Source organism: Alnus glutinosa, chromosome 5 (assembly GCF_958979055.1).
Source record: "Alnus glutinosa chromosome 5, dhAlnGlut1.1, whole genome shotgun sequence".
NCBI classification, from domain to species: domain Eukaryota; kingdom Viridiplantae; phylum Streptophyta; class Magnoliopsida; order Fagales; family Betulaceae; genus Alnus; species Alnus glutinosa.
In genome coordinates this window covers 26909443-26935804 of record NC_084890.1, presented here as the reverse complement: position 1 = coordinate 26935804, position 26362 = coordinate 26909443, and the positions used below count along the sequence as shown (strand labels likewise).

Sequence of the window (26362 nt, the reverse complement as noted above, 5' to 3'; positions counted from 1 at the left end):
ACTCCTATAGATTTGAGAGAGTTTTTTAGTCGGCTCGAGTATAGTTTTTTTAGTCTAATAATCTCAGCAGAGGTTATGCACAATAATAAATCAAAACAGTATCCTGGTTAAGAGAATATGCAAAAGTAGCTCAGCCATATATGAAAATTACCATAAAGATGTCATTACAGAAGTTTGAACTCTTCAAATATATCTTTTGAATCACAAGTGGGGACTCGGGTAGGTTATTCTGATGGTATACAGGTTTCTGAAACTTATACCTCCCACCAGCAGCACCATCATCTTACAACCTGGGTGCAATATGAGGACGGTCCCATTCAGTCACAATGTGGTCACGGGTAATCTCTTTGAGTGAGCGGCAACCGCTTAAAGCCATTGTTAATTCAAACTCATCACGAAGCATCTGAAGTACTTTTCGCACGCCGGCCTCACCTTCAGCAGCCAAAGAGTACAACACAGGTCTTCCAAACTGAAAAAGGATTGAAGGATCAAATGGATGGACAAGTAGCTAAGCAAGACCATTTCTCATATCATTAATTCTAGCAAATTTCCAGGAAAAATTCACCTGCTTCCAAACGTATACTACTAAGATCTTGATACTTTCAAAACAGGAGGCAAGTAGAAATAATCTCATTGATCATTATGTGCAACTATAATTTCCATGAAGCTATTATTTACTCACAAATATCCCAGATGCTCCGAGAGCCAATGCTTTAAAGACATCTGTCCCTCGCCGGACTCCACCATCCAGAAAAACAGGAAGTCGGCCTTGTGCAGCTTTGACGACCTAAGTCATCCCAATCAGAACATAACAAAGGTCAGCTTCAAATGAATGCAACCTCAGGAAAAGAAAAAAACAAATCTGCCATACGGACAATATCACGGTAAGCGAAAAACTAAGCATGGAGAATGATAAGAATTCAGGAATATAAACAACAAAAAGTTTTCAACAGCTCACCAATCAGTGACAACAAAATCTCTGAACAGATTTATGAATAGTTTGGAAAACATTTGATAGTGACTATAAAGGAAGCAAATGTTACAATTCTAGTATTCAACTTCAGGGCACATGTGAGAAATACATCTAAAAACAAACAATTTTTGAATTACAGAACTAAGCATCATAAAATTGGATCACCTACTCTTAATGATTAAATATGTTTGTAACTCATGATGGAAAATTGAAAGGGTGAAAAATCATGCCGATGCCAAAAAAAAAAAACAATGTACCTCTTCCAAAGCCATAATAGTGGCAGGGACGTAATCAAGTTGGCGAGCTCCATGATTGGACACGATGATTCCTGCAGCTCCAGCTTGTATGGCTAGCCTTGCTGTATTGTAGCACAAGATATGGGGCAAAATTAGAAGATTTTTGGAAATTTTTACTAGAATTTTATTTCCTTTTTTTTTTTTTTTTTTTTTTTTTTGCGGGGGGAGGGGGGGATTCAGTTTACATACTATCCTCAGCAGTAAGTACACCCTTCACAAGAATTGGTAACTGAGTGATTGTCTGAAGCCACTTCACATCCTGTCCAAATAAATGAGAAGTTATTTAAAATATCACTCCTGTCAGATAGTAGAAATCCTACGTATAAACAGCCATCTTACCTTCCAGCTGAGAGACCGGTCAATTTGCCCAGCAACATATGAAGCTAGTCCAGATTCATTGGTCTGCAGGTTAACCCCATGCATGATCATGGAAAAATAAAATATATAAAAATGTATATAAAAGGAAAATTATTTGTTTGATATTAAAAAGTCATATAGGTCACCAACCTTATCCATCTTTCCAAGATCCAATCCCTCAAAGTTTTTCAATGTCAAATATGGTGGCAAAACAAATCTGTAGAAAAAGCCATCAAAAAATTAAGTTTCTTATGACACAGCAAACTTGTGGTTTAATTTTTTTTGTAACTTCGACAGGAGAATTAGTTATTGTATCATAAATAATGGGACAAGCTAGCTAACTATTATACATATTTTTTTTCCTTAAAATATTAATTAAATGGTTAAATTCATTCATTCTTATCAGCTTAAACTTTTGGAATAAGTAGTGATTTAATATGGTATCAGAGAAAAAGTCTTTAATTCGAATCCTGACTCCACAATTTACCATCATTTGCAGTTAAATATTCGAAGAGTTGAGTCTACTTATAGAGGGAGTTTAAACCCACATGTGAGTAGAGTGTTACAATATTAATTAAATGATTAAATTCACTTTTTCCAATCAACTTAAACTTTTGGGATAAGTGGTGATTTAACAGTCTTCAATTTCTTTATTTCCCAATTGTATTTTTGAATGAACACTAACCGGTTCTTGATATCAGCCTCCCTGCGGCCGAGCCATGGAGTGTCCACGGTAAGGGCAATTGCCTTGAAACCAGCCCTTTCAGCTCTCCTTACAAGCTGTGCAACCATATTCCTGTCTTTAAGCACCTGAAGAATAAGCAGAGCAATCAATGTTTATACACCACATTCCTGTCTTAAGTTATACACTTCATGACTTAATAAACATTGATGACTTCAAAAGTAGAAAGTAGAAAGGCATTTTCATCGTGATCTCTTCAAAAATAGTCAGAGGGCCACTATATTGGAACATAGAGAACTTGTATTTTGAAACCATTATGAAATTTACAGGGAAGTATCAGCAATGAAACAGAAAACTCACAACATTTATCAGAAAAGAAATATGTATCAATAAGCAAGAAAGATAGAAGTTAACAGCCCCAGAGCGGATGGGAGAATATAGGGGCATTCATGCACTATTCTATCTTCATTCATATGCCATTAAATCTGACTTTCTGAACTATAAGGTTTGCATAATAAATCTTTTATGATATTTAGGCCAAGATCAATCACAGAAAGAAAAGTAGCAATTTTAGCAAAAGGATTAATAAGAAAGGTGAGGGATTATCTCTCACTCACATAGAGTTGGAAGAAGCGAATGCCAGGTCCTGTTGAAGCGACCTCTTCAACACTGGAAGTAGCCCAAGAGGAAAGCGTCTTAAACAACCAATCATGCATAAATTGAATATGACAGACATGTAAATATTGATCTCAATACATCAAAGACAAAACTATGAGGGAATTGCAAAAAAAATATTAGGTTCAATTTAGACAAAGAACTTGAAGAAACTTGGTGAGAAACCATACCATAATAGTGCCAGCTGCGGATGCTGCTCTTGCAGTTGCATACTCTCCTGCATGAGAGTTACTTTATTGAGTTCAGCCCAAAATCCTAGTTCTTTTTTTTTGGAAAAAGTAATAAAGAAAAACTTGTCCAATAGACACTAGGGAGGTTACACATCAACCCACCCAACCACATCAATGTGCGAAAGATCCTTATAATCTCTTTAGAATTCTAATGCATTCTACACTAAAAAAAAAAAAAAAAGACAAGTTCCTAGAAAGCGCAGCTACACCATTCCAATGCAAAATGTTAAAAGGGCCATGTGGTTGCAACCCCCACCCAAAAAAAAAGAAAAAGAAAAAGAAAAAGAAAAAAGAATGCTGATTCAGAGTTACAACACTTTGACCTTCTATTTGAAATAAGAGATCCATAATAGGCTAATAGAGATAATCAAAAGCAGATATTAGTGAAATAACTTCCAACTGCATTATAGGACCGTTTAATTTCATTTAGGGCAAAATTGTTTTATTTTTATTTTTTCCTATTTCACATCTTTTGCAAATAAATGAATGCATACCATATAACTTTGGAACTATTAGTATCTAAGAGGTACAGTATAGTATGTACTTATAAGACAGATGTGTTAGGCAATCCGAACAATCGCCAACAAAAACAAAAAGGAAAAGGAAAAGAAAAGATGAGAGCAGAGGATAAAATCTATTGTATTAGGATCCTCTTCTTAAAAGTGAAGTTGCAAAGGCAATTTTGGAGATGTAAAGTACAGGATATAATTCTGAGCAACCTCTTATGAACCTTTTTCTTTAACGTTCCTGGAGAGGGGCACAGGTATGTACCTTCAGGGTGAGCCATCTTCTGCATGGCAGTCGGAGCAATCATAATGGGCATTGAGATTTTGAAGCCCAAAACAGTTGTGGTCATGTCTATCTTGCTCACATCAATAAGAATACGAGGTCGAAACCTATTTTCAGTAAACAAACATAAATTGTGATTGAAGAGATCCAACAACAAACTTGAGGTAGAGAAATAACAAAATATGCAACATATGCTACAATTGGAAAAAGGATGAACTCAAATTTCTCTTCAGGGGAAAAAAAAAAAAGAAAAAGGAAAAACGCAAGTACAAGATAGACATCAAAGCAAAAGCATGGCTTACCAGGGAAAGAAAAGAAAAACAAATCAACAGACTAGACCAAAAAAAACTACTTTTGGGGTCACTGTCAAGAGAATGGCTTACAAAATCCTTGAGAACGCATTTCGGTTCTCCTTCAGAGTCCATTGGTCCTCTGCGCCTGATGCATAGTAGTCAAAAACCATCTTTGGTAATTTCTCCTTTGCAATTGCCTCATACTCGGAAACATTAGTAATCTCCATCTTTCCAAAAGATTGTTTATGCTATCCCCAGAATATTCTGAAAATGGTTTTAAAACTAAAAAGTCACACCTCATAATAAATTCTTTTCAAATTCAGTGAATTGAAACAACAACATAGAGCAAATAATTAAGTCAGAACTCAGAAGCACAAGCTTAGATAGTGACAGCACTCTCTATCAAATAAAAAATAAAATTATGCAGTATATCTAAATCTACAAAATTTAGATTCTATAGAACATTCTAGTATTAATAGTAAAATTCATAGAACAAATTCTGCAAAAAGTAATGCAGTCAAAATTGAAAGAACTTCACTCTCCACAGATAAACAGGGTTACGTCCCCTGCAATAGCACTTACAGAGTTTCCACCACCATTTTTACAGTCGTCCTTTTCAAAATTCATCAATCATCAGTCCCCGTAACAAGAAAAGCAGGATGCTCCTACTTGCTATGCTTTTAAAAGGAGATTTTGTGAAGCCCACTTCATCTTCAGGATCCTTCTATTATTATTTTTTATTGGTAATGAACTCCCCAATCCCAATAGGATTGAACTCCTAGGTTACTAGTAAGGGCGCGAGAATAAGTTTTACTAAATCAACACCATAAGACTAATACCATAGACGCAATAGACCGATTAGCCCCAGTAACAAAAACTACAATTAAACTGAACGCAATCAGTTCCTCCAAAACCAAATAAACCGAACAGAATCCGATACTGAAGTCTTAAATCACAATATACGCAAACCACAAATTCTGATATCATTCTACCTGAGGAAAAAGCTCAAACAGACAACTTGCAATCTCTAGAAACTAGAATAAATGAACTAAAACAAAAACTGGTTTTAAAAATCAGTCACGACCCGTTTCAATATAAAAAGATAAAACCATGACTACTCCATCTCACTCATAATTCTGATCAAAACCCAGATGGAAATAATCTTATAAACACAAAGTAAGTATCATGCAGTGAAAACCCAAGTGAAAGAAGACTCAAGACAGAACAAAGGTGAAGCAAAGAACAAACCTTGGGCTCCTCAGAAGAATGAATGAATGGAAGGATCCTAAAGAGAAGAGCTGCTACAGATAACGTTAGAGAGAGAGAGAGTGAATGTGTAAGCAATGCAAAAGAAAACATGTAGTGTAGGAAGAAGAAAGAGAGAAAAATATAGAGAAAAGTAAGCATCATGCAGTAGAAGAAACTCATGCATTATTACCTTATGCAAATCGTTTTTGTTGAGGATCCCCCAATATCTCCATTTTGTCTGCGGTCCAAATTAACACAATTATTGCTTTGGGACCACGAAATAGTATTACACAAAGAATAGGCAGAAATTAAGGCTCCGTTGTTCTAAATGATGTGATTCAAGCCATTTTTGCATCAAACGGAATAAAAAATATTATTTAATTATTAAAAATGTGACGTGTTATTATTGAAAATTGAATATATTTTCATCAAGTTCTTATATTTTATGTTATAAAAAAGTTTTAAGTCAAAAAATTGTCTTTTGATTTAGTGAAGAAAAAAAAAAACGTTTATTTAAAAGTGAAGAAAAAATATTTTGAAAGGAAAAAAAAAATTTGACTACCTCAATATCATGTCACATTTTTGTTATGTAACATTTCTCACACCATTTGATATAAAAAATGCCTGAGTTGATATAATGTCTTCGTACATGCATGGTAAGAGAATCTCTCCTTTTTCTTCTTTTATTATTATTTTTTTTTTGTCCATAAAAATTATAAAGCTTCATATTCTAGACTCTAGAGTGTGGGCAAATTCCAAACTGGCAAAAAAACTACCGGCAATATTAATTATCAATAATAGGCAATGATCTTTGGATTAAATTCTCATGATACGATTACAATTTGTATAACTCTTGTACAATTTTAACAATTTTTTTTTTTTTCAAATTAACTATTGAACATGTAGAATTCACGTATAAGAAAACAAATTTAATATTTAATTTAATAAAAAAAAATTATATTAAAAATGGTACTATAATCATTTTTCAATCCGAGTAGATGCAAAGAAGCCTAGTTCCATTCAAGGTTGCTGCGTCGAAGAAATCCATTTCTCTTTGAAAAATCCATAGCAAAAATATTTTTTGAGGTAATTACTTTTTTCCCCATGAACTACCAAAAAATGCGCAATGCCCACATGAACTACCAACTCGACCAAAATAGAGCATTCAACTACCAAAGACAATCATTTTCCCCCCTTCCGTCAGTCAAAGGGGTTAAAATAAACGGTCAACGGGTCATGCGCCGTTTTATATGGGGGCATGTTGGAAGATGATGGTAGTTCATAGGGGGAAAAGAGGAAGATGGTGGTAGTTCATAGGGGGAAAAGATGAAGAAAATGAGGGTAAAACGGCGTGTGACTGACGGAAGGGGAGAAAATTGTTATCTTTGGTAGTTGAATGCTCTATTTTGGTCGAGTTGGTAATTCATGGAGACATCGCGCATTTTTTGGTAGTTCATGGGGGAAAAGGTAATTACCCCATATTTTTTTATGCCCTAAAATGTATAGAAATCGGTTTTTTGAAAATCCCCAAAAACTTCCTGGAAATTAACTGTGGGCAGCGACTTGGATAGGACAAATTAATTGTGAAAATGACACAATGTAACTTTTAAAAAACAAAAAAAATACCATCAAGAAATGAATTCTCATAATCTCCGATAATCAAATACAGTTGAAATAAGTTATATTTACTGATGTACCATTAGAAATATATATGAAATTTCTTACAAATTTCTTACGGTAGAAATATATTTTAGGGTTGGAATTAATATGAAGCATGAAGTGCCTAGAGTGTCATTATCAATTGAAGAAATTAATAAACGTTTAAAATGCTTAATTTGAGCTCTTAATCTCAACGGTAAACGCTTAATGATGTGGTTTGTGGACAAGAGTTGATCGGATAAGCTATCTTTTTTCCCCCACCCTTTTTCTTGACACTATTTCAAGCTTTTGGTCCAATATTATGGCGGGTGTACGGCTGACAACCTTTTTTATGTTGCTTCTTCGCACTTTCTCTCGTCAAATCGTCCACCCACTAGTCTCGGCTCTTTTGCAATGGAGAAGAGTATACATTTTATTCTTTTATATTTTTTTTATACAACTAAATTTAAAATTTATGGTTTAATTTGTAAGGCCTAAATATTAGATCCGACAAATTTAACGATAGAATTGAAAATAAAATATATATGAGATGTATATCATTTCTCTTTGCAATAACGTATCCTCAAATTCACATCAATTTACATATCCAACTAATTATGTTAGGGGTGTAAGTCCGAAACTGGTTTTCGTTTATTGTCTAATAACTGATTAAAATTTAATAATCATCTCCGGAACTGGGGACCCAGTGACCTTGGGTGAAACAGTTATCCGGACCGGGTAGTTATAAAAAAAAGAAAAAAAAAGAAGAAGCAATAACAACAACCACGATGAAAAACCAACCTCAAGCTAACAAAGCCATCAAGCTAGACAATGATTCATTTCTCTACGAACTCTGGCATCCAAAATTGCAATTCCGTTCATTTCCTACATTTTCTCAGCAACCAAACAGCAAAAAACAAAGATTCACAACCAAATCCAAAACGCTATAAGACCTCAGCCCAGACGAACCTCTGAGCGATAGCCAAATCCACTATTTTTGGTGCTCGTGGACGAAAGCACTAGTGAAATGGTATAGATCATGAGAACCACCATAGCGACCTCCTTGGTGCCCGAAACAGCATTAGAGTAGATAACGTCGAATCGGAAATGGTGATTGGAATGGAGGAGCGTGTGCTACATCCGTTATTGGAGCTTGAAGATCTGGAGCGGGAGGATTGGGCCGGGGAAGAGCACGAGGGGGAGCTCCACCACGGCGTTCGATTTGGGTAGATTCGTGTGGTGTTTCTCAAAGAAAGACAAGGCCGAGCACCAAAGCAAGGAGCTGCGTTTTCTTTGCAAAGAACTGCGTTTCGAAGAGAGCAATACAGGGCTTGGGTTTAAAGGGGACGTAATATTGTTAGCGTTCTCTCTCTAGAACGTTCTTCACAAGAGACCAAAAGACTTTCCAGATATTGGACCTATAGGTTTCTGAGCAATATTGGACCGGTCCTTTGCCTAGCCCAAAGAAGGAGCCCATGTACAATATATATATATATATATATATATACTCGGTTATAGCCAGGTGTCTAAGAAATTAATAACCGGCTTTAGCTCTGGGTACCAAACCCGTTTTCCAGTTATTCAGAGTCGGTTATAACCGGTCCGAAATTACACCCCTAGATAATGTACATTTTTCGGGCTTTTATTCATAAAAAATTTGGGCCAAGATGTTTATGAATTCAGCCCAAAACTCATATGTTTATTCGCATAAACCCCAAACCGAAATGTGAATAGTTAAGGCTGAAAAAAAAAAAAAAAAAAAGGAAAAGAAAAGAAGAAGAAGAAGAAAAAGGGCCTACTAGTATTGATGACTTCTCGGTTCTCTCCACCTGCTTGGCCTCTTAACATTATCAAGCTCTTTAAAATTTTCTCTAAATTGAAGCCAAATAATTTATTTATTTTATTTTATCTATCACTTTTAAAGTAACTCCTACATCAAACTTTCTAAATATTTCTCTATTTTAATTATAGGAAAAACTTCAATTTACCTCCATGAAGTTGTCATCGATTTGCAATTTGACCACCAATATTTCAATTTTGTTAATTGCATCCCACTAAGTTTCAAAAATTTTCAATTCACCTCCTTTCGTTCAATTGAGCTGTCAGAAGAAACAAAAATCAAACAAAAAGATGGAAATGCCCTCATCAAAATGCAGCGTTTTGATTCTTCCCCCCCAAATGGAGACCAACACCTCTTCCCCACCGGTGATGAAGTGATTTGCAAATTGTTGCTCGAAGGAGACGTGGGTTGGCAAAACACAGTGTTTTGCTGAGAAAAAAAAAAGCCCTCATCAAAACGCTGCGTTTTGATGAGGGCATTTTAGTCTTTTTGTTTGATTTATGTTTCTTCTGACGGCTCAATTGGACAGAAGGGGGTGGATTGAAAATTTCTAAAACTTAATGGGGTGCAATTAACAAAATTAAAAAATTAGTAATTAAATTGCAAATCAGTGACAACTTCGTGAGAGTAAATTGAAGTTTTCCATTAACTATGTATTATTTTTTTATTGATTTTGAAAATAACTACTTTAACTAAATATTTTCATGAACGTCAAAATTGCACCAGAACCAGCCCACTCCATTCATCCAACGTCCAACATTTTTTTTTTTTTTTTGCCGCTCAACATTAATGTTTAAATTGAAACCAACTACCAACCCACTCCATTCATCCAACGTCCAACATTTTTTTTTTTTTTCGGCCACTCGACATTAATGTTTAAATTGAACCATGCCACTTTAATTAAACCATCGACCAATAAGTTTAAATTCTTCAACAACCTGAAGAGCCAACAAAGATCAAAAAAGAATTTATTGATAATAAATAAGACAAGACAAATATATATCAAATGAATGGTGTTAAATTTAGAGAGACTTTATGACAGGAGCTGTTTTGGTGAAATTATGGAGGAGAGATTTTGAGATATATTTCTGTATTATTTTGTGAAAGGTTTAAAATAGCGACTTTGATACCGATATGCTCTAAGAAAAGTCAACTGCTGCTGGAGTAGGTCGGCATTTCATTCCAACTTGCAAGATCTTTGGTAAGAACCCTTTGTCCTTTTGCCATGCATCTATGCCTTCTTTGTTATTGATATCTGTGCAATATCATGGCTAATCAAGTTCCCTTTGATAGTTTCAGAGCCTTCCTTTTTGGGATGAATGAATATCTCTAGGTTAGAAGCTGATAGGTTCTAGTTGATGTTAGTTTGATTGAGATTGGTTGTGGTTGCGAAAAGGGAAATGATTGAATTGAAAATGGTTTTCCACTCGGGGTAGGAGTTCACCGCATACAATCTGTTCAATAAAATTCCTCAATGACCTCTCCTGGACTTAATTGACCTCCTTTATTACAAGGATCACATGATCCATTATTTGTCACGGCCATTTCTCTGGCCATGACCGTGGCAAGGGGAGCTAAAGGCTGGAGCTTGAAGTGATGAGAGATGAAGGAGACGGCGTAAAGTGAACTAAAGAGTTCTAGAGTTCTAAAACTGACCAGCAGAGGAGCGGCTAAGAAAGGGGCACGTGGCAGCAGGCAGCTGGTGGAATAGAGGTAGTAGCAAAACGGTGCGTAGAGGACTTGCTGGAGCTGCGCGTTTCGAGTAGTCTGCTGCGTGTCGTTTTGGTCCAATAAGCTACAGGATGCGTGGGTTATTAGTAAGTGTCATTTTGGGGGTCTCTCCCTTGTAAGGCCAATATATAAGGCCATATTAGGTTAATAGTAGACTATCGAAGATCTGGTAATTGTAATTGGAGGCTGAGCACCTCGAATGCTCTTGGAGGACAGGCACCCTTGAAGTTGCCATATCTTAATTTCAGTGACATTTCCCTAATTCAATCCACTCTTTCTTCCAAACTTCCATTTCCACTTACTTAATTCCTACAAAACCTAAGATACCCGTTACAATTGGTATCAGAGCTTAGATCCGAAGCTCATGAAAACTAGGTCCCAAACCATGGCCGAAGAAGCGCAGAATGCGAGAGACTTACAGGAACGGGTAACACGGATGGAGCAGGTTATGGTATCATCAGAGGATTTACAGGCGGCTATGCAGTCCTTAAAGGCCCAAGCGGTTTCTCAAGAGGCCAGGCAGGAGGCTCGGGCTACCCGACTGGAAGAGCAGATGCAGCGCCAGGAGCACCGAATGATGGCGCAGATTCAAGAGCTGTTGGCTAATAGAGGTGGAATAGGAATGGGATCTGGAGCTGCCGGGGAGACGTCGTTTTATGAAGGATCTACCTCGGGGGACGCAATTGTCAAGGCCAAGACAATTCGATTCGCTGGGGAGACTTCGTTTCAGGAGGGATCTGCCTCCGAGGACGCAATCATAAAGGCCAAGACAGTCCGATTGGATTTTCCCAGATTTGATGGAGAAGATCCTGAGTCCTGGAGCTGCCGAGCTGAGTAGTTCTTTGACTTCTACAACACGCCTGCGGAGCACCGAATTGCCCTTTCCTCCTTCCACATGGACGGGAAAGCTCTGGTGTGGTACAGAGAGTTACGAGCTAGCAACTCAGTGACAACATGGGACGAGTTTGTTCGTTCTATGCAAATCCGTTTCGGACAAAGTTCCTATGACGATCCGATGGAAACCCTGTCGAAATTGAAGCAAGAAGGCACGCTGGAGGACTACAAGGACCAGTTCGACACGCTGGCCCTCAAGGTTCACGGGTTACCTGACAGCCATAAGCTCAGCTGTTTTTTGGGGGGACTCCGAGATGACATCCGCGTTAGGGTACGGATGTTTCATCCGAAAAGTTTGATTGATACCTATTCGCTGGCAAGGATGCAGGATGAATGTCTGGTGACTGGTCGAAGAAATGCCCGTTTTAGTTGGAATTCGACCCAGGTGCACCACTCCGGCCAAGGTTGGAGCACTAAGCTTCCGGTGGGATTTGTCAAGAGTAACCGAAACCCTACTGCTGCCCAGCACAACGTACCTGGCCAGGGCTGGCAAGGTGGGGTGCCCCAGTCGGGGATAGGGCCCCCAGGTAGAGGGGATGCCCACCCGAATAAAGCGCTCGTACCGGTGCAAAAAATTACACCAGCCCAGATGGACGAGAGGCGGCGAAGGGCCTCTGTTACACATGCGATTCCAAGTGGACCCGAGGCCACGTGTGTACTGCGCCAAAGCTATTCCTACTTGAAGCTCTTGATGAGGGGGATGAGAAGGAGGGACAGCTGGAAACGGCGGGTGAAGAGGATCCGGGAGAGTTCTTCCTCGAGGAGTTCCCCGAAATTTCCCTAAACGCTATCACTGGCACCCCGAGCCCGAAAACGATGAGATTAGTTGGGTTCCTAAGACTCCACCGAGTGGTCGTCCTGATCGACTCAGGCAGCACCCACAATTTTGTGGATGCGAAATTAGCTGCTGCGTTGGGACTTCAGCCGCAACCCCAGGGCGGAATTCAGGTACAGGTAGCCAATGGACAGGAAGTGGTGAGCCCTGGCAGAAGTAGAGAGGTCGAGATCAAGATGCAGGGGAGTGTGTTTCGCTCCAGCCTCTTCATTTTGCCTCTGGCCGGATGTGACGTTGTCCTGGGAATCCAGTGGCTTCGAACGTTAGGCCCTATTATGTGGGACTTCAGGAAGCTTCAGATGGTGTTTCAGCATGAGGGCAAGGAGTGTGTCCTCCTGGGATTGAAGAGGGGCCCGAGTGTGAGTTTCGAAGCAGGGGACTCGTTCAGATTGCCTAAGAAGGAACAGAAGGGGGTGTTACTGCAAGTGATCCCTCAATCTCCTCACTATTGGGCCTTGCAAGGTCCAGGGGTTGCCTCCACCCCCCGCACAGGCCACCTTGGTCCACTTTCCTCCATTCTGCAGGAATATGAAGACGTCTTCCGGGAACCCAAGGGTCTTCCACCCGCTCGGACTCATGACCATTCCATCACCCTCCATCCCGGAGCGCAACCAGTCTCGGTCCAGCCCTATAGATACCCCTACTACCAGAAGGAGGAGATAGAGAAGATTGTGAAGGAGCTCTTGGAGTCCGGGGTGATAAGGCATAGTCACAGCCCCTTCTCATCCCCGGTGCTATTGGTTAGAAAGGCGGATGGTTCATGGCGAATGTGCATGGACTACAGAGCCCTAAACCAGGTGACCGTGAAGGATAAATTTCCTATCCCTGTGGTAGATGAGCTCCTAGACGAGCTATGGGGGGCAAAGGTCTTTTCAAAGCTGGACCTACGGTCCGGATATCACCAAATTCGGGTGGTCGACGAGGATATCCCAAAGACAGCCTTCCGCACGCACGAAGGCCACTACGAGTTCTTAGTTATGCCCTTTGGGCTAACTAACGCCCACTCCACGTTCCAAGGACTCATGAACCAGATTTTTAAACCCTACTTGAGGAGGTTTATACTCGTCTTTTTTGACGACATCTTAGTGTACAGTGGCGATATGGAGGCACACGCCACTCACCTAAGGACGGCTCTAGAGCTCTTGCGGCGGAACCAACTATTTGCCAAGTCTTCTAAGTGCAAATTTGGTTGTAAGGAGGTGGAATACTTAGGGCACATTGTCACGGCAGAAGGAGTAAGTGCCGACCCAGGGAAGATTGCAGCCATGGTGGACTGGCCTCTTCCTAAGAATATCAAGGCCCTAAGGGGATTCCTCGGGCTCACGGGCTATTATAGGAAGTTCATCAAGGGTTATGGCTCCATAGCTAGCCCACTGACCGCAATGCTTAAGAAGAACTCCTTCGGCTGGACCACTGCCGCACATGAGGCCTTTCATGCCTTGAAGGAGGCTGTCACCCGAGCCCCAGTATTGGCCTTACCTAACTTTTCCCAGCCATTTGTCATCGAATGTGACTCCAGTGGGGGGGGCATCGGGGCAGTGCTGATGCAGAACAAACGTCCTATAGCTTTCCTCAGTAAGGCCCTCAAGGGAAAGGCCCTTCACATGTCTACCTACGAGAAGGAGTTGTTTGCCCTAGTGACAGCCGTCCAGAAGTGGAGACCTTATCTCCTAGGGCAACCATTTGTTGTGAGGACCGATCATCAAAGCCTCAAGTTCCTGCTTGAGCAGAAGGTAGGAACACCCTTCCAGCAAAAGTGGGTGACTAAACTACTGGGCTACGACTTTACAGTAGAATATAAAAAATGGGCGGATAATCGGGTCGCCGATGCTCTCTCTAGGAGGGAGGGTTGGGATGAGGAGATAACCCTGTCCCTGCTTTCCATTCTGACCCCTAGTTGGACAGCAGGTTTGAAACAGCAGTATGAGGAGGACGAGGACCTCAAACAGTTACTGTCTCGGTGGCACAACCAAGAGTTGGACTCCCAGCGGTACTCCCTCAGGGATGGGCTACTGCTATACAAGCACAGAATCTTATTGGGACATTTACCACAGCTCAAGGATCAGGTGTTGACTTTCCTCCAAAGTGATCCTTCGGCCGGGCACTCAGGCTACGAGAAAACCCTACACCGAGCTAAGAGGGACTTCTACTGGAAGGGGATGAGAGGGGATATTAAGCGATTTATCAGGGAGTGAGAGGTTTGTCAGAGGAACAAGTCTGAAAACACCTCCCCTGCTGGGCTGCTGCAGCCTCTTCCTATTCCTACCCGGGTCTGGACAGATATCTCCATGGATTTCGTGGAAGGGTTGCCCCTGTCCCGGGGGCATTCAGTGATCATGGTGGTTGTCGATAGGCTGTCTAAACACAGCCACTTTGTGTCCCTATCCCACCCCTATACGGCGGCTATGGTGGCCCAGCTCTTCATTTCTACCGTGTTTAAGCTCCATGGGATGCCCCAAACCATTGTCTCGGACCGAGACCCTATTTTCACTAGCTTGTTCTGGAGCGAGCTGTTCAGGTTGCAGGGTTCTACTCTCACGCTAAGCACTAGTTACCACCCGCAGACCGACGGTCAAACGGAGATCGTCAACAAGTGCCTTGAGAACTACCTGAGATGCTTCGCTCAGGATAGCCCCAAGCACTGGACTAACTGGTTGCCATGGGCGGAGTACTGGTACAACACCACATGGCACTCCGCGATCAAAATGACCCCCTTTGAGGCCGTCTATGGACAACCCCCACCCTGGTTGCTATCCTATATTCCGGGAACCACTAGGGTTGAGGCCGTGGATGAGGTGCTGCGCAACCGCGAGCAGATCCTCGGCCTCCTCCAACTTAACATGCAACAAGCTCAACAACGAATGAAAAGATATGCGGATCTGAATAGAACTGAAAGAACTTTTCAGGTGGGCCAGAAAGTTTACCTCCGGTTGCAACCATATCAGCAGGTGTCGGCAGCCTACCGCCGGTCCCTCAAGCTCTCCCCCCGTTTCTATGGGCCCTTCACCGTCCTCCGCCGGGTTGGAGAGGTGGCCTATGAACTGGATCTGCCGCGGGAGGCCCGCATCCACCCCGTCTTCCATGTTTCCCAGCTTAAACCTAAACTGGGTTCGGCTTGCACGGCGTTGCCCCAACTTCCACCAATCGACAATCAGGGGGCGATTCGACCCGAACCAGCACAGATCCTGGACCGCAGATCACGACCAAAGAACAATCGGGCCCTCACCGAAATTTTGGTCCGATGGGAGGGGCAATCGGCGGATGATGCCACATGGGAGGAGTTCCATGCGCTAAAGGACGCCTACCCACACCTTGTGGGCAAGGTGTTTTAAAAGGGGAGGGTATTGTCACGGCCATTTCTCTGGCCATGACCGTGGCAAGGGGAGCTAAAGGCTGGAGCTTGAAGTGATGAGAGATGAAGGAGACGGCGTAAAGTGAACTAAAGAGTTCTAGAGTTCTAAAACTGACCAGCAGAGGAGCGGCTAAGAAAGGGGCGCGTGGCAGCAGGCAGCTGGTGGAATAGAGGCAGTAGCAAAACGGTGCGTAGAGGACTTGCTGGAGCTGCGCGTTTCGAGTAGTCTGCTGCGTGTCGTTTTGGTCCAATAAGCTACAGGATGCGTGGGTTATTAGTAAGTGTCATTTTGGGGGTCTCTCCCTTGTAAGGCCAATATATATGGCCATATTAGGTTAATAGTAGACTATCGAAGATCTGGTAATTGTAATTGGAGGCTGAGCACCTCGAATGCTCTTGGAGGACAGGCACCCTTGAAGTTGCCATATCTTAATTTCAGTGACATTTCCCTAATTCAATCCACTCTTTCTTCCAAACTTCCATTTCCACCTACTTAATTCCTACAAAACGTAAGATACCCGTTACATTATTCTACTGCCTCTTTGAAAACTAAAGGATAATAATGATGCTAATGATGCTAGCTTATTTGAATTTAAACAATAACTGGTAACAAAAACAACCCAAAGACAACAACTAAGGATTAAGATAAGCAAATCTTATCTTGTGATTCTCCCATCAGTGCTGGTATTTAGGATTGGGTCTCCTTGTCCTGCGACTACTAACAGAAACTAGACCTTAAACCTTATTTTTAGGCATACGAATTGAACGCAAACTTTTACGTTATCTGCTAAAGGATGGAAAGCTCATCCCTCTCTATAGTGGGGCCTTCAAGTTTGAGGAACTCCACTCTTGAGACTTGAGTACCATAAAGTGTAAGGGGTGATCCATTAGGGAACTTCTGCACTACCTCTTTACCTAGAGTAGCATTTCCTTGAAACTTTCCACACAAACTACTTGGAATTATAGAAGTTAACAAGCATATTTTTTGGAATATGATTACATTGTATACATCATAAGCATTAAAATTTGTGAGATATGTTACTCTCATACACAGCTATTTTCTTCTGTTTTTGTTTTCTACTTGATCGCAAGTTTGTGACATTGATTCTTTCTTGTTCCGTCCTCCTTGTCACTCACTATTTTTCCCATTTTACTTCAAGCAGTGACCATGGATATTGGTGGGATTATCATTTCGCTACTTAATTTATCATGGGAGCCAGTTGCCAAACAGTTCTCTTATTTCAAAAATGTTCAGAAACGCCTAGAGGCACTTCATGTCAATATGCAAGAACTAAATGGTCGAGCAAATGACATGAAAATGGAGATGGATACGGGAATAGAATACTTGAATAAGAAGCCAAAAAGTGAGGCACAATTGTGGCTCAAACATGTGGAAAAAGTAAATAATGAAGTGAGTAGCTTAGAAAATGAAATCAGCATTAAAGGAAGATGCATGAACGGTTGTTTTCCTAATTGTTGTTTACGTTATAAGTTAGGAAAGCGTCTTGTACAAAAGATTAAGGACGTGGCTGAGCTTCAAGGAACATGAATATTTCCAAATGGCTTATTCGTTGATTTATTGCCAAATGGAGGAAATTTTATGCCAACTACAGGAATAATACGTGAAACAATACCGAGTAAGGTTTTGCATGAGATTTGGGAATGTCTGATTGATGACAATATCAATAAGATAGGTGTTTATGGAATGGGTGGTGTTGGAAAGACAACTATCATGATGCATATCAATAATCTACTCAATGAATCCCAGATATTTGATATTGTTATTTGGGTGACTTCATCAAAAGTCTTTGACTTGGAAAAATTACAAATTGACATAGCAAACGCAGTCCACTTGGATCTCTCTTACGAACAAAATGTGATGAGGAGATCAACCCTATTATTTGAACATTTGCAGAGAATGAAAAAATTTACACTAATCATAGATGATTTATGGAGTAAGTTTATCTTAGAAGAGGTGGGGATTCCACAACCAAATAAAGATAATGGTTGTAAGTTAGTATTCATTACTCGACTCATGGAAGTCTGTCGGGGCATGGAGACACATAGAGAAATCAAAGTGGATGTATTTTCTGAGCAGGAAGCCTGGAATTTGTTCATTGATAAAGCATGTATGGATGGATTTCTTTCTCCTGCAATAGAATCCACAGCAAAGCTGATTATTGAAGAATGTGGTCACTTGCCACTTGCAATCATCACTGTGGGACGAGCCATGAGGAAAATCAATGATGTGAGAGTTTGGAAGAATGCATTGGAAGAATTGAAAAGCACAAGAGCAGAAATTGAAGGCATGGAAGATGTTTTTGCACGTCTGAAATTTAGCTATAACCACTTAAAAAAATGACAAGGTTCGGGCTTGCTTTTTGTGTTAAGGAAGTAAACCTAGTGGAAACAGAAAAACAGAATGCAGAGGAAAACCTAGTCACTACCGAGTAACGGCTAGTAGCCGTTACTCAGCTCCTGCTCTCCTTTGGCTACTCTTCCATCATTTCTCAGCATTCATCCTTGGGACTCAGCATACACATGAACCTAAGATTGATCATCAGCATCCTAGACTAGTCTGCACAGCCAACCTGCAGCAGCATTCCTTCCAGGATTTGAGCTGCATCTTCACCTCCTGGTTTCCTGCCTTGTTACACGGGCCAAGACATCCTCTTCTCTCTTTGTTTCTATTTATTTAATTTAGTTGTTGTAAAGTATTGTGTTAGTTTTCCAAAAACTAATGTACATTGATCAATATAAATAACATATCCTCCCTGGTTTGGTTAATTAACCAAAACCAGTTTCTGTTTAAACTTTCATGGTATCAGAGCCAACCCAAAGCCAACGCTCATCCATGGCCACTCCTAACTCTCCTACCAATTCAGACTCCTCCTCTCAACACAATGCTCCACCAGCTACCAACCATCCAATAACCAACCTCAACAACTCCACTGCCTCTTCCAACCCATCAATTGATTTCACATCACCACTATCCAACGTTCCCTCCTTCTCTCAACTTTTCAAACTTGAAGGGCCCAACTACCTGGCCTGGGTTGCACAATTTTAATCCATCCTCCGAGGCAATGACCTCCAAGGACTTGTGGATGGCACTGATCTTTGTCCCACCCAATTCCTCACCAATACTGACAACATTCAAGTTCTGAATCCTGCCTATGTTGCATGGCAGAAGAAAGATCAGCTTCTCCTAAGCTGGATCATTTGCTCACTTTCGCCTTCCATTGTATCTACAATGTATGGCCTGAAAACATCATCTGAAGCCTGGACAACCTTGGCAACTAGATATGCCTCTCAGTCCAAGTCCCGAATTTCCCACCTCAAGCGGCAGTTACAAGGCTTGCAACAGGGAAATAAATCATGCACTGAGTACTTGAATTTGGCCAAACAGTGGGCTGATCAACTTGCAGCTGCGGGAAAACCTATTGATGATGATGACCTCATCTCATTTGTTGTAAGTGGTTTAAACCCCATCTTTCATACCTTTGTCACCATTCATTCCTATGCAACCCGTGACCATGACATGACATTTGCTGATTTTCAAACTAAACTTCTTAACCATGAAACCTTGCTGGAAAACCAACAACGTCCCACCATCACACCAGAAACTGGCCCCTTTGCTTTGTACACTAACAAGCAAGTCAGTCTCTCCAATCCCAACACAACTGACCCCACTCAGTTTAAGAGATCCAGATTTCCACCTAGACCCAACTTTCGTCCTCAGTCATTTGCACCAAGAAGCCCATTCAGAGGGAGTAGTGGTCATCATGCTCCCAATCAACCTTTCCCTGCACCCAACCAACGCTTGAGGCCTTCCAACCTCAGGCCTAGCTTTCTCAATCCGCAGGGAACTGCTCCAATGCGCACTGTCCCTACCACTACAGCTCGTCCACCCTGCCAAATCTGTGGCAAAAGCAGCCACAATGCGTTGGATTGCTTCCATCGCATGGATTTCTCCTATCAGGGCCGACACCCTCCTCCTCAACTAGCAGCTATGGTGGCTCAACTCAATGATGGCTTTGAGACTCAGGACTGGCTTGCTGATTCTGGTGCTAACACTCATGTCACAGCCGATCCTTCAAACATTGCCAATCCTCAGCCTTTTGATGGAGGAGACACCGTCGGTGTAGGCAATGGGGCAGGTTTGAGTATCAAAAATTTTGGTTCATCCTTGATGCATGGCAAATCCTCCTCCCTATCTCCCTTTCTTCTCACAAACATCCTTCACTGTCCGAATGCCTCGGCCAACCTCCTTTCCATTAACAAGTTTTGCTTAGATAACAACTGTTGTTTTGCTCTTACTGGTTCAAGCTATTCTGTGCAGGACAACCTGACGGGAACTGTGATACTTCAGGGACCAAGTGACAATGGCCTATATCCCATTCCTCTGTACTCTCTTAAATCCAAACTTGTCAATCACTGGAAAGGTCTCACAGCTCACCTAGGCGTTAAAACCTCGGATATGGTGTGGCACCAACGGCTTGGACACCCTTCACCTGCTGTTCTCCAGCAACTTTTGAAGCACCAACACCTCCCACTCTCTGGTTCAGTAGATAGGACAAGGGTTTGTGACTCATGTCAGCTAGGCAAGTCCAAACAATTGCCCTTTTTTGATTCAAACAGGGTCTCTACCAAGCCCTTAGAACTTATCCACTCTGATGTTTAGACATCCTCTGTTGCTTCCCTAAGTGGTTGTAAGTTCTATGTTTTGTTTATAGACGATTATAGCCGGTTCACCTGGTTATATCCTATCCTAAATAAAAGTGATGTTTATGCTTGCTTTGTAAAGTTTAAATTGTATGCTGAAAATCTCTTCTCCACTACCATCAAACAATTTCAATCCGATAATGGAGGTGAATACACCTCTACTCACTTCAAACAATTCTTAAATCAACATGGCATTGTGCACCGTCTCACTTGCCCACACACCTCTCAGCAAAATGGCATTGCTGAGAGGAAACATAGACATGTCATGGAAATGGGACTCACCCTTCTTGCTCAATCCGGCTTGTCACCTAAGTACTGGGTGGATGCCTTCCTCACCTCCATTTACCTAATTAATCGCCTACCCTCCCCTGTGCTGCAACAAGATTCTCCCTTTTCCAAGCTCTTTCATCACCCTCCGGACTACTCTCTCCTTAGAGCCTTTGGGTGCCTTTACTATCCTCTCTTGAGACCCTATGCCGCTCACAAACTGTCCTTTAGGAGCAAGCCCTGCATCTTCATTGGCTATGGCTCTAACCAAAAGGGATATAGATGTCTAGACCCTCTCACCCACAAAGTCTACCTATCCAGGAGTGTTATCTTCGATGAGACCAAGTTTCCTGCCAAGAGTCATTCTTCCCCACTTGGTTCCTGCAAGGTCACGGCTTCTCCAGGTAACTCCCTAGTTCTCATTCCATCTCAGTTGCACCCTGACTTCCCTTCTGTTGCAGCACCCTCTAGCCGTTTTGAAGACATGATAACTCCTGTGGACACATCACAGCCCCCTTCCATTTCCACAACTTCACCTCTATCATCTCATCTTGACCCTCCTGCATCTCCACCTGAACACTCCGCCCCCTCCACAACATATGACGGGTCCTCTACTCCTTTGGACACACCCTCAAACTCTTCTCCTTCCCACCTTCACCTTCCTCAACCTTCCCTTCCTCATTTTCCCTCAGCCCCTCCCTCCCCACCTTCTGAACCCCTACCTACCCGGATTGTGACTAGGTCTCAAACTGGTCACTCCAAACCGAAACACTTTCCTGACTTCAAAATGTTCCATTCCATCAAATATCCTCTCCAAGCTCTACACACCATTCACCTTCCACCAGAACCCTCCACCTTCAAACAGGCTACCTCCAAACCCGAATGGATTCATGCCATGAACCTTGAATATCAAGCCTTGCTCTCAAACCAAACATGGTCTCTCTGCCCGCGCCCTTCCAGTCACAATGTGATCAGAAACAAATGGGTCTTTAAAGTTAAACAAAAATCAGATGGCAGTGTGGATAGGTACAAGGCAAGACTAGTAGCTAAGGGGTTTGATCAACTTGGTGGGATTGATTATTATGAAACCTTTAGCCCAGTCATTAAACCAGCAACCATTCGTCTAGTCTTAGCCTTAGCAGTCCAATTTGATTGGCCAATCCACCAACTGGATGTCTCTAATGCATTTCTCCATGGGGTGTTGGATGAAGAGGTCTATATGGAACAACCCCAAGGTTTTGTTCATCCTTCCTACCCGGACTATGTGTGTCGTCTACATAAGTCAATCTATGGTTTAAAGCAGGCCCCGAGAGCTTGGTTCACTCGGTTATCTCAAGCTCTTCTTGACATTGGCTTCACCGGCTCTCAATTGGATCCCTCCCTTTTCACCTATCATGCCAACTCTGTTCACATTTACCTATTGGTCTATGTAGACGATATCATACTCACTGGCAACAACAAAGACACTATTTCCTGGATATTCAGCAAGCTTAAATCAGAATTTGCTCTCAAAGACCTTGGTGAACTCAGCTACTTCCTTGGGATTCAGTCTATCCGAGACTCAACTGGCCTCCACCTTCGACAGTCCAAATATATCACTGACCTTCTAGACCGCACTCAGATGACAGATGCCAAGCCTTACCCGGCTCCATGTGTTGCCGGCACCAAAATGTCCAAATTTGATGGAGCACCACTGCCTAATCCGACTCTCTATCGCCACATTGTTGGAGCCCTCCAATATGTGACCCTCACCCGGCCAGACATAGCCTATTCAGTCAATCAACTATGTCAACATATGCATGCCCCCACCACCACTCATTTCACAGCCGCCAAACTTGTCTTACGATACCTCAAAGGCTCCATTGATTCTGGCCTTCACTACACGAAAGGCCCCATTAAGCTCACTGCTTATTGTGACTCGGATTGGGCAGGGGATCCGGATGATCGGCGGTCTACCTCCGGCTTTGGTGTATTCCTTGGCTCTAATCTCATATCCTGGTCCGCCAAGAAACAGCATATTGTCTCCAGATCAAGCACTGAAGCTGAGTATAGAGCCTTATCATTGGCTACTGCAGACATGTACTGGCTGCGTATGCTGCTTCGGGAACTTCATGTTACACTTCCTTCTCCTCCGGTTCTGTGGTGTGACAACTCAGGAGCCCTTGCTCTGGCCTCCAACCCAATCCATCATGCCCGCACCAAGCATGTCGAAGTCGACATCCATTTTGTTCGGGAGAAAGTTGCCAATCGGGATCTCCAACTCCATTATATTTCCACCCTTGATCAATTGGCTGACATCTTCACCAAAGGTCACACCGCTGCTCGGTTTTGTTTTCTCCGTGACAAACTAATGGTTCTTCCTCCCATTAGTTTGCGGGGGGGTGTTAAGGAAGTAAACCTAGTGGAAACAGAAAAACAGAATGCAGAGGAAAACCTAGTCACTACCGAGTAACGGCTAGTAGCCGTTACTCAGCTCCTGCTCTCCTTTGGCTACTCTTCCATCATTTCTCAGCATTCATCCTTGGGACTCAGCATACACATGAACCTAAGATTGATCATCAGCATCCTAGACTAGTCTGCACAGCCAACCTGCAGCAGCATTCCTTCCAGGATTTGAGCTGCATCTTCACCTCCTGGTTTCCTGCCTTGTTACACGGACCAAGACATCCTCTTCTCTCTTTGTTTCTATTTATTTAATTTAGTTGTTGTAAAGTATTGTGTTAGTTTTCCAAAAACTAATGTACATTGATCAATATAAATAACATATCCTCCCTGGTTTGGTTAATTAACCAAAACCAGTTTCTGTTTAAACTTTCATTTTGTACTGTGCGTTGTATCCTGAGAAATACAAAATTGATGTTGAGGAGCTGATCGAGTACTGGATGTTAGAAGGTTTGATAGATGAAGTCTGGGATAGGGAGCATGAGATCAACAAAGGCCATGCATTACTTACGGAACTGAAGGACGCTTGCCTGCTGGAGGGTATTGGGACAGGGTATGTAAGAATGCATGATTTGGTGAGGGATTTAGCAATTAGAATCACAAGGGTAAGTCCTCGGTTTATGGTCAAAGCTGGTGTTGGATTGAAAACATTGCCAACGACATGGATGGAAGATGTAGAGAGGGTCTCCCTAATGGAAAATAACATTGAAGCTCTTCCAGATCACCCCACTTGCATGAATTTATCTACTTTGCACCTGCAACAGAACCCCCTGTCGAAGTACATCCCTGATATATTCTTCTTGAACATGCAAAATCTTAGAGTACTTGATCTATCTGGTTCCAAAATTAAGTCACTCCCAGTTACACTTTCCACTTTACGGAATCTCCGTGGACTCCTATTACGTCTTTGTGAGCTTGAAAATTTACCTTCACTAGCAACCCTGAAAGAGCTGAGGGTGTTGGATCTGTCGTCTACTCTAATCGAACGGTTGCCATGTGGTATTGAAGGCTTGGTAAATCTCAGGCGTCTTGATCTTTCTTATAAGGAAGAATTAAAGATGTTTCCTGCAGGGGTTATAGCAAACATGTCTCGTCTAGAAAACCTATCGATGTTTAAAAGCAAATGGAGATGGTCATTGAGTACACAAGGAAAAGGGGAAGGAGCGGATTTTTCAGAAATCACTAACTCCTCACAACTAATTGATCTTGGTCTTTCCTTTGAGGATCAATACAGCTTCAACAACTATGTGAGATCTGGACATTGGCGGGTGCTGAAAAGCTACCGCATTGGAATAGGACTTTTGTCAGGCCTTTTACCTATTTCCAAAGGAACTTATAGTGTAGCAGTTCAAGGCTGTAACATCATTGCAAATGGGAGTTCAATCGAGATCCCAGACAACACTCAAGAGTTGGCATTACAGGGTTGTCATGACATCGATATTCTATCCAAACTGTCAAGCATATCGAATTTGGATAGTCTAAAACAGTGTTACATCTCCAGTTGTAGTGGGTTAGAGTACATCATAGTGGCAGATGAAAATTATTTTCCTAGCCTGGAGAAATTGATCCTCCGAAAGCTGCTTAACGTAAAGGCAATTTGTAATGGAACTGTGGTTGATAGTGTATTCTCAAAGTTAAAGACTCTGCATATTCATAGCTGTAATAGACTCAAGTACATATTCACATTTGGGTTGTTACAGAGCCTCCAAAATCTTGAAGAGGTCGAGGTGTGGAATTGTCATTCAGTAGAGGATATAATAGAAGGGGAGGAAACCAGCGGAGTAAATAGCAATGTATTGCCTCCTATAATGATTCCAAGGCTGCATGTCATATACTTATCTTCTTTACCTGAATTGAAAACCATCTCTAAAAGGGTACTAGTTTGTAATTCATTAGAATCTCTTGATGTATGGGACTGTGAGAAGCTAAAGAAGCTGCCGTTTTCAATGGCCAACTTGCCTTTCTCCCTCAAACGCATTGGGGGAAGCCAAAAGTGGTGGGATGAGTTGTACTGCGATGAGACTGGTTGTAAGAATCTTTTGCAACCCTTCTTCATTGAAGATAAATGATTCACAAGGCACCCCATCGTCAGGCTTTTTGATGAATATGCAAGTTGCATTCAACAATGACTTGATGTTGATTCGTGGCAAAGCAGCATTGCGTATCTCTCAAATGCTATGGCTTCAAACTTTCCAGGTGAGTTTGAGACTGCCTCTATCAACAAGCAACTTTCCAATGTTCCCTGGTCACCACGCTAAGACCAACATAGCCTAATTGGGAAGGCAATGCTAGATTGCATTTCACCACTCATTTTCTTCACAAAAGGGAGAGCTCATGGTATTCTTGTTAGATTACACTTGAAGAAAAGCAAGCATGGTAGTAGTGTACTATTTTTACTTGCAAGTCAGGGTTCTCATGGTCTGTAGGCTGACAATCTTTTTTGTATTGTTGGGCTGCAGGGATGATACAGAGGGTTTTTCAAGGATACTGGTGTCTCTCTAAAGGTGAAGGTTTGAAGCTTGACCTGTTACAGTTAAAATTTGAGGGAGAGTAAAGGTTCCTTCTATCTTTTTTTTTTTTGGATGAATGAAGGTTCCTTCTATCTTTTGGAGGTTTAAGGCTAAATTTTGTTCTGAATCATTTGACTAGCTAGTTGTTGTTTGTTTTAATTAGACCAGCTCATTTTGGGCAATAAGTCCATTTTTTTATTTCTTTAATACAAATTTTATCTTTTTAAAGAAAAGTATACATATGCAGTTTGAAATTTGCGTATGAAATCCGATATTTTATTTGGGTAAATATGAGTGTTCACCATTCTTAAATATAACAATTAAATTTAAAATTTGATGCATACTGAATTTTGAAACTGAAATAAAACAGTTGATCGGGTACTGCTTGCTTCTTTCAATTGAAAACAATCAATATAAGGCACGACAACCTAAACTGAAAAAACTTTATGTTAAATTGTCCTCTCTTGATTTAAAATTTTCAGATTTTAGATCCTGTTAAACGTAAATAGGGCAACCCACGTTTTTTGATATTCTTTTGGGAAAACATGTTTGGGTGGATTTTTTAAATTTAAATTCTATTAAAGTTTT

General features: G+C 41.5%; 1 protein-coding gene and 1 pseudogene across 1 annotated transcript; one reads left to right on the top strand and one right to left on the bottom strand.

Moving 5' to 3' along the window:
• Positions 1-86: 86 nt before the first annotated feature.
• Positions 87-5695, bottom strand: LOC133868717 (glycolate oxidase-like). Its single transcript, XM_062305697.1, has 12 exons — positions 5544-5695; positions 4386-4559; positions 3985-4109; positions 3154-3200; positions 2926-3003; positions 2312-2436; positions 1777-1843; positions 1609-1671; positions 1459-1528; positions 1231-1331; positions 683-787; positions 87-469 (listed from the first exon to the last, which is right to left on the bottom strand). Exons 2-12 carry the CDS (start codon positions 4520-4522, stop codon positions 284-286), a joined length of 1104 nt encoding a protein of 367 aa, XP_062161681.1. The 5' UTR covers positions 4523-4559; positions 5544-5695; the 3' UTR covers positions 87-283.
• Positions 5696-10044: 4349 nt separating this feature from the next.
• On the top strand, positions 10045-26030 carry LOC133867655 (probable disease resistance protein At4g27220; annotated as a pseudogene).
• Positions 26031-26362: the final 332 nt, after the last annotated feature.

Excerpts from the sequence above, each read along its gene's own strand:
- LOC133868717 (XM_062305697.1), bottom strand. The coding sequence starts at position 4,522 with ATGGAGATTACTAATGTTTCCGAGTATGAGGCAATTGCAAAGGAGAAA. Across the intron at positions 4,110-4,385 it reads AATGCGTTCTCAAGGATTTT|GTTTCGACCTCGTATTCTTA; the intron begins GTAAGCCATTCT and ends TACTGAAAATAG. Across the intron at positions 2,437-2,925 it reads TTCGCTTCTTCCAACTCTAT|GTGCTTAAAGACAGGAATAT; the intron begins GTGAGTGAGAGA and ends CTTATTCTTCAG.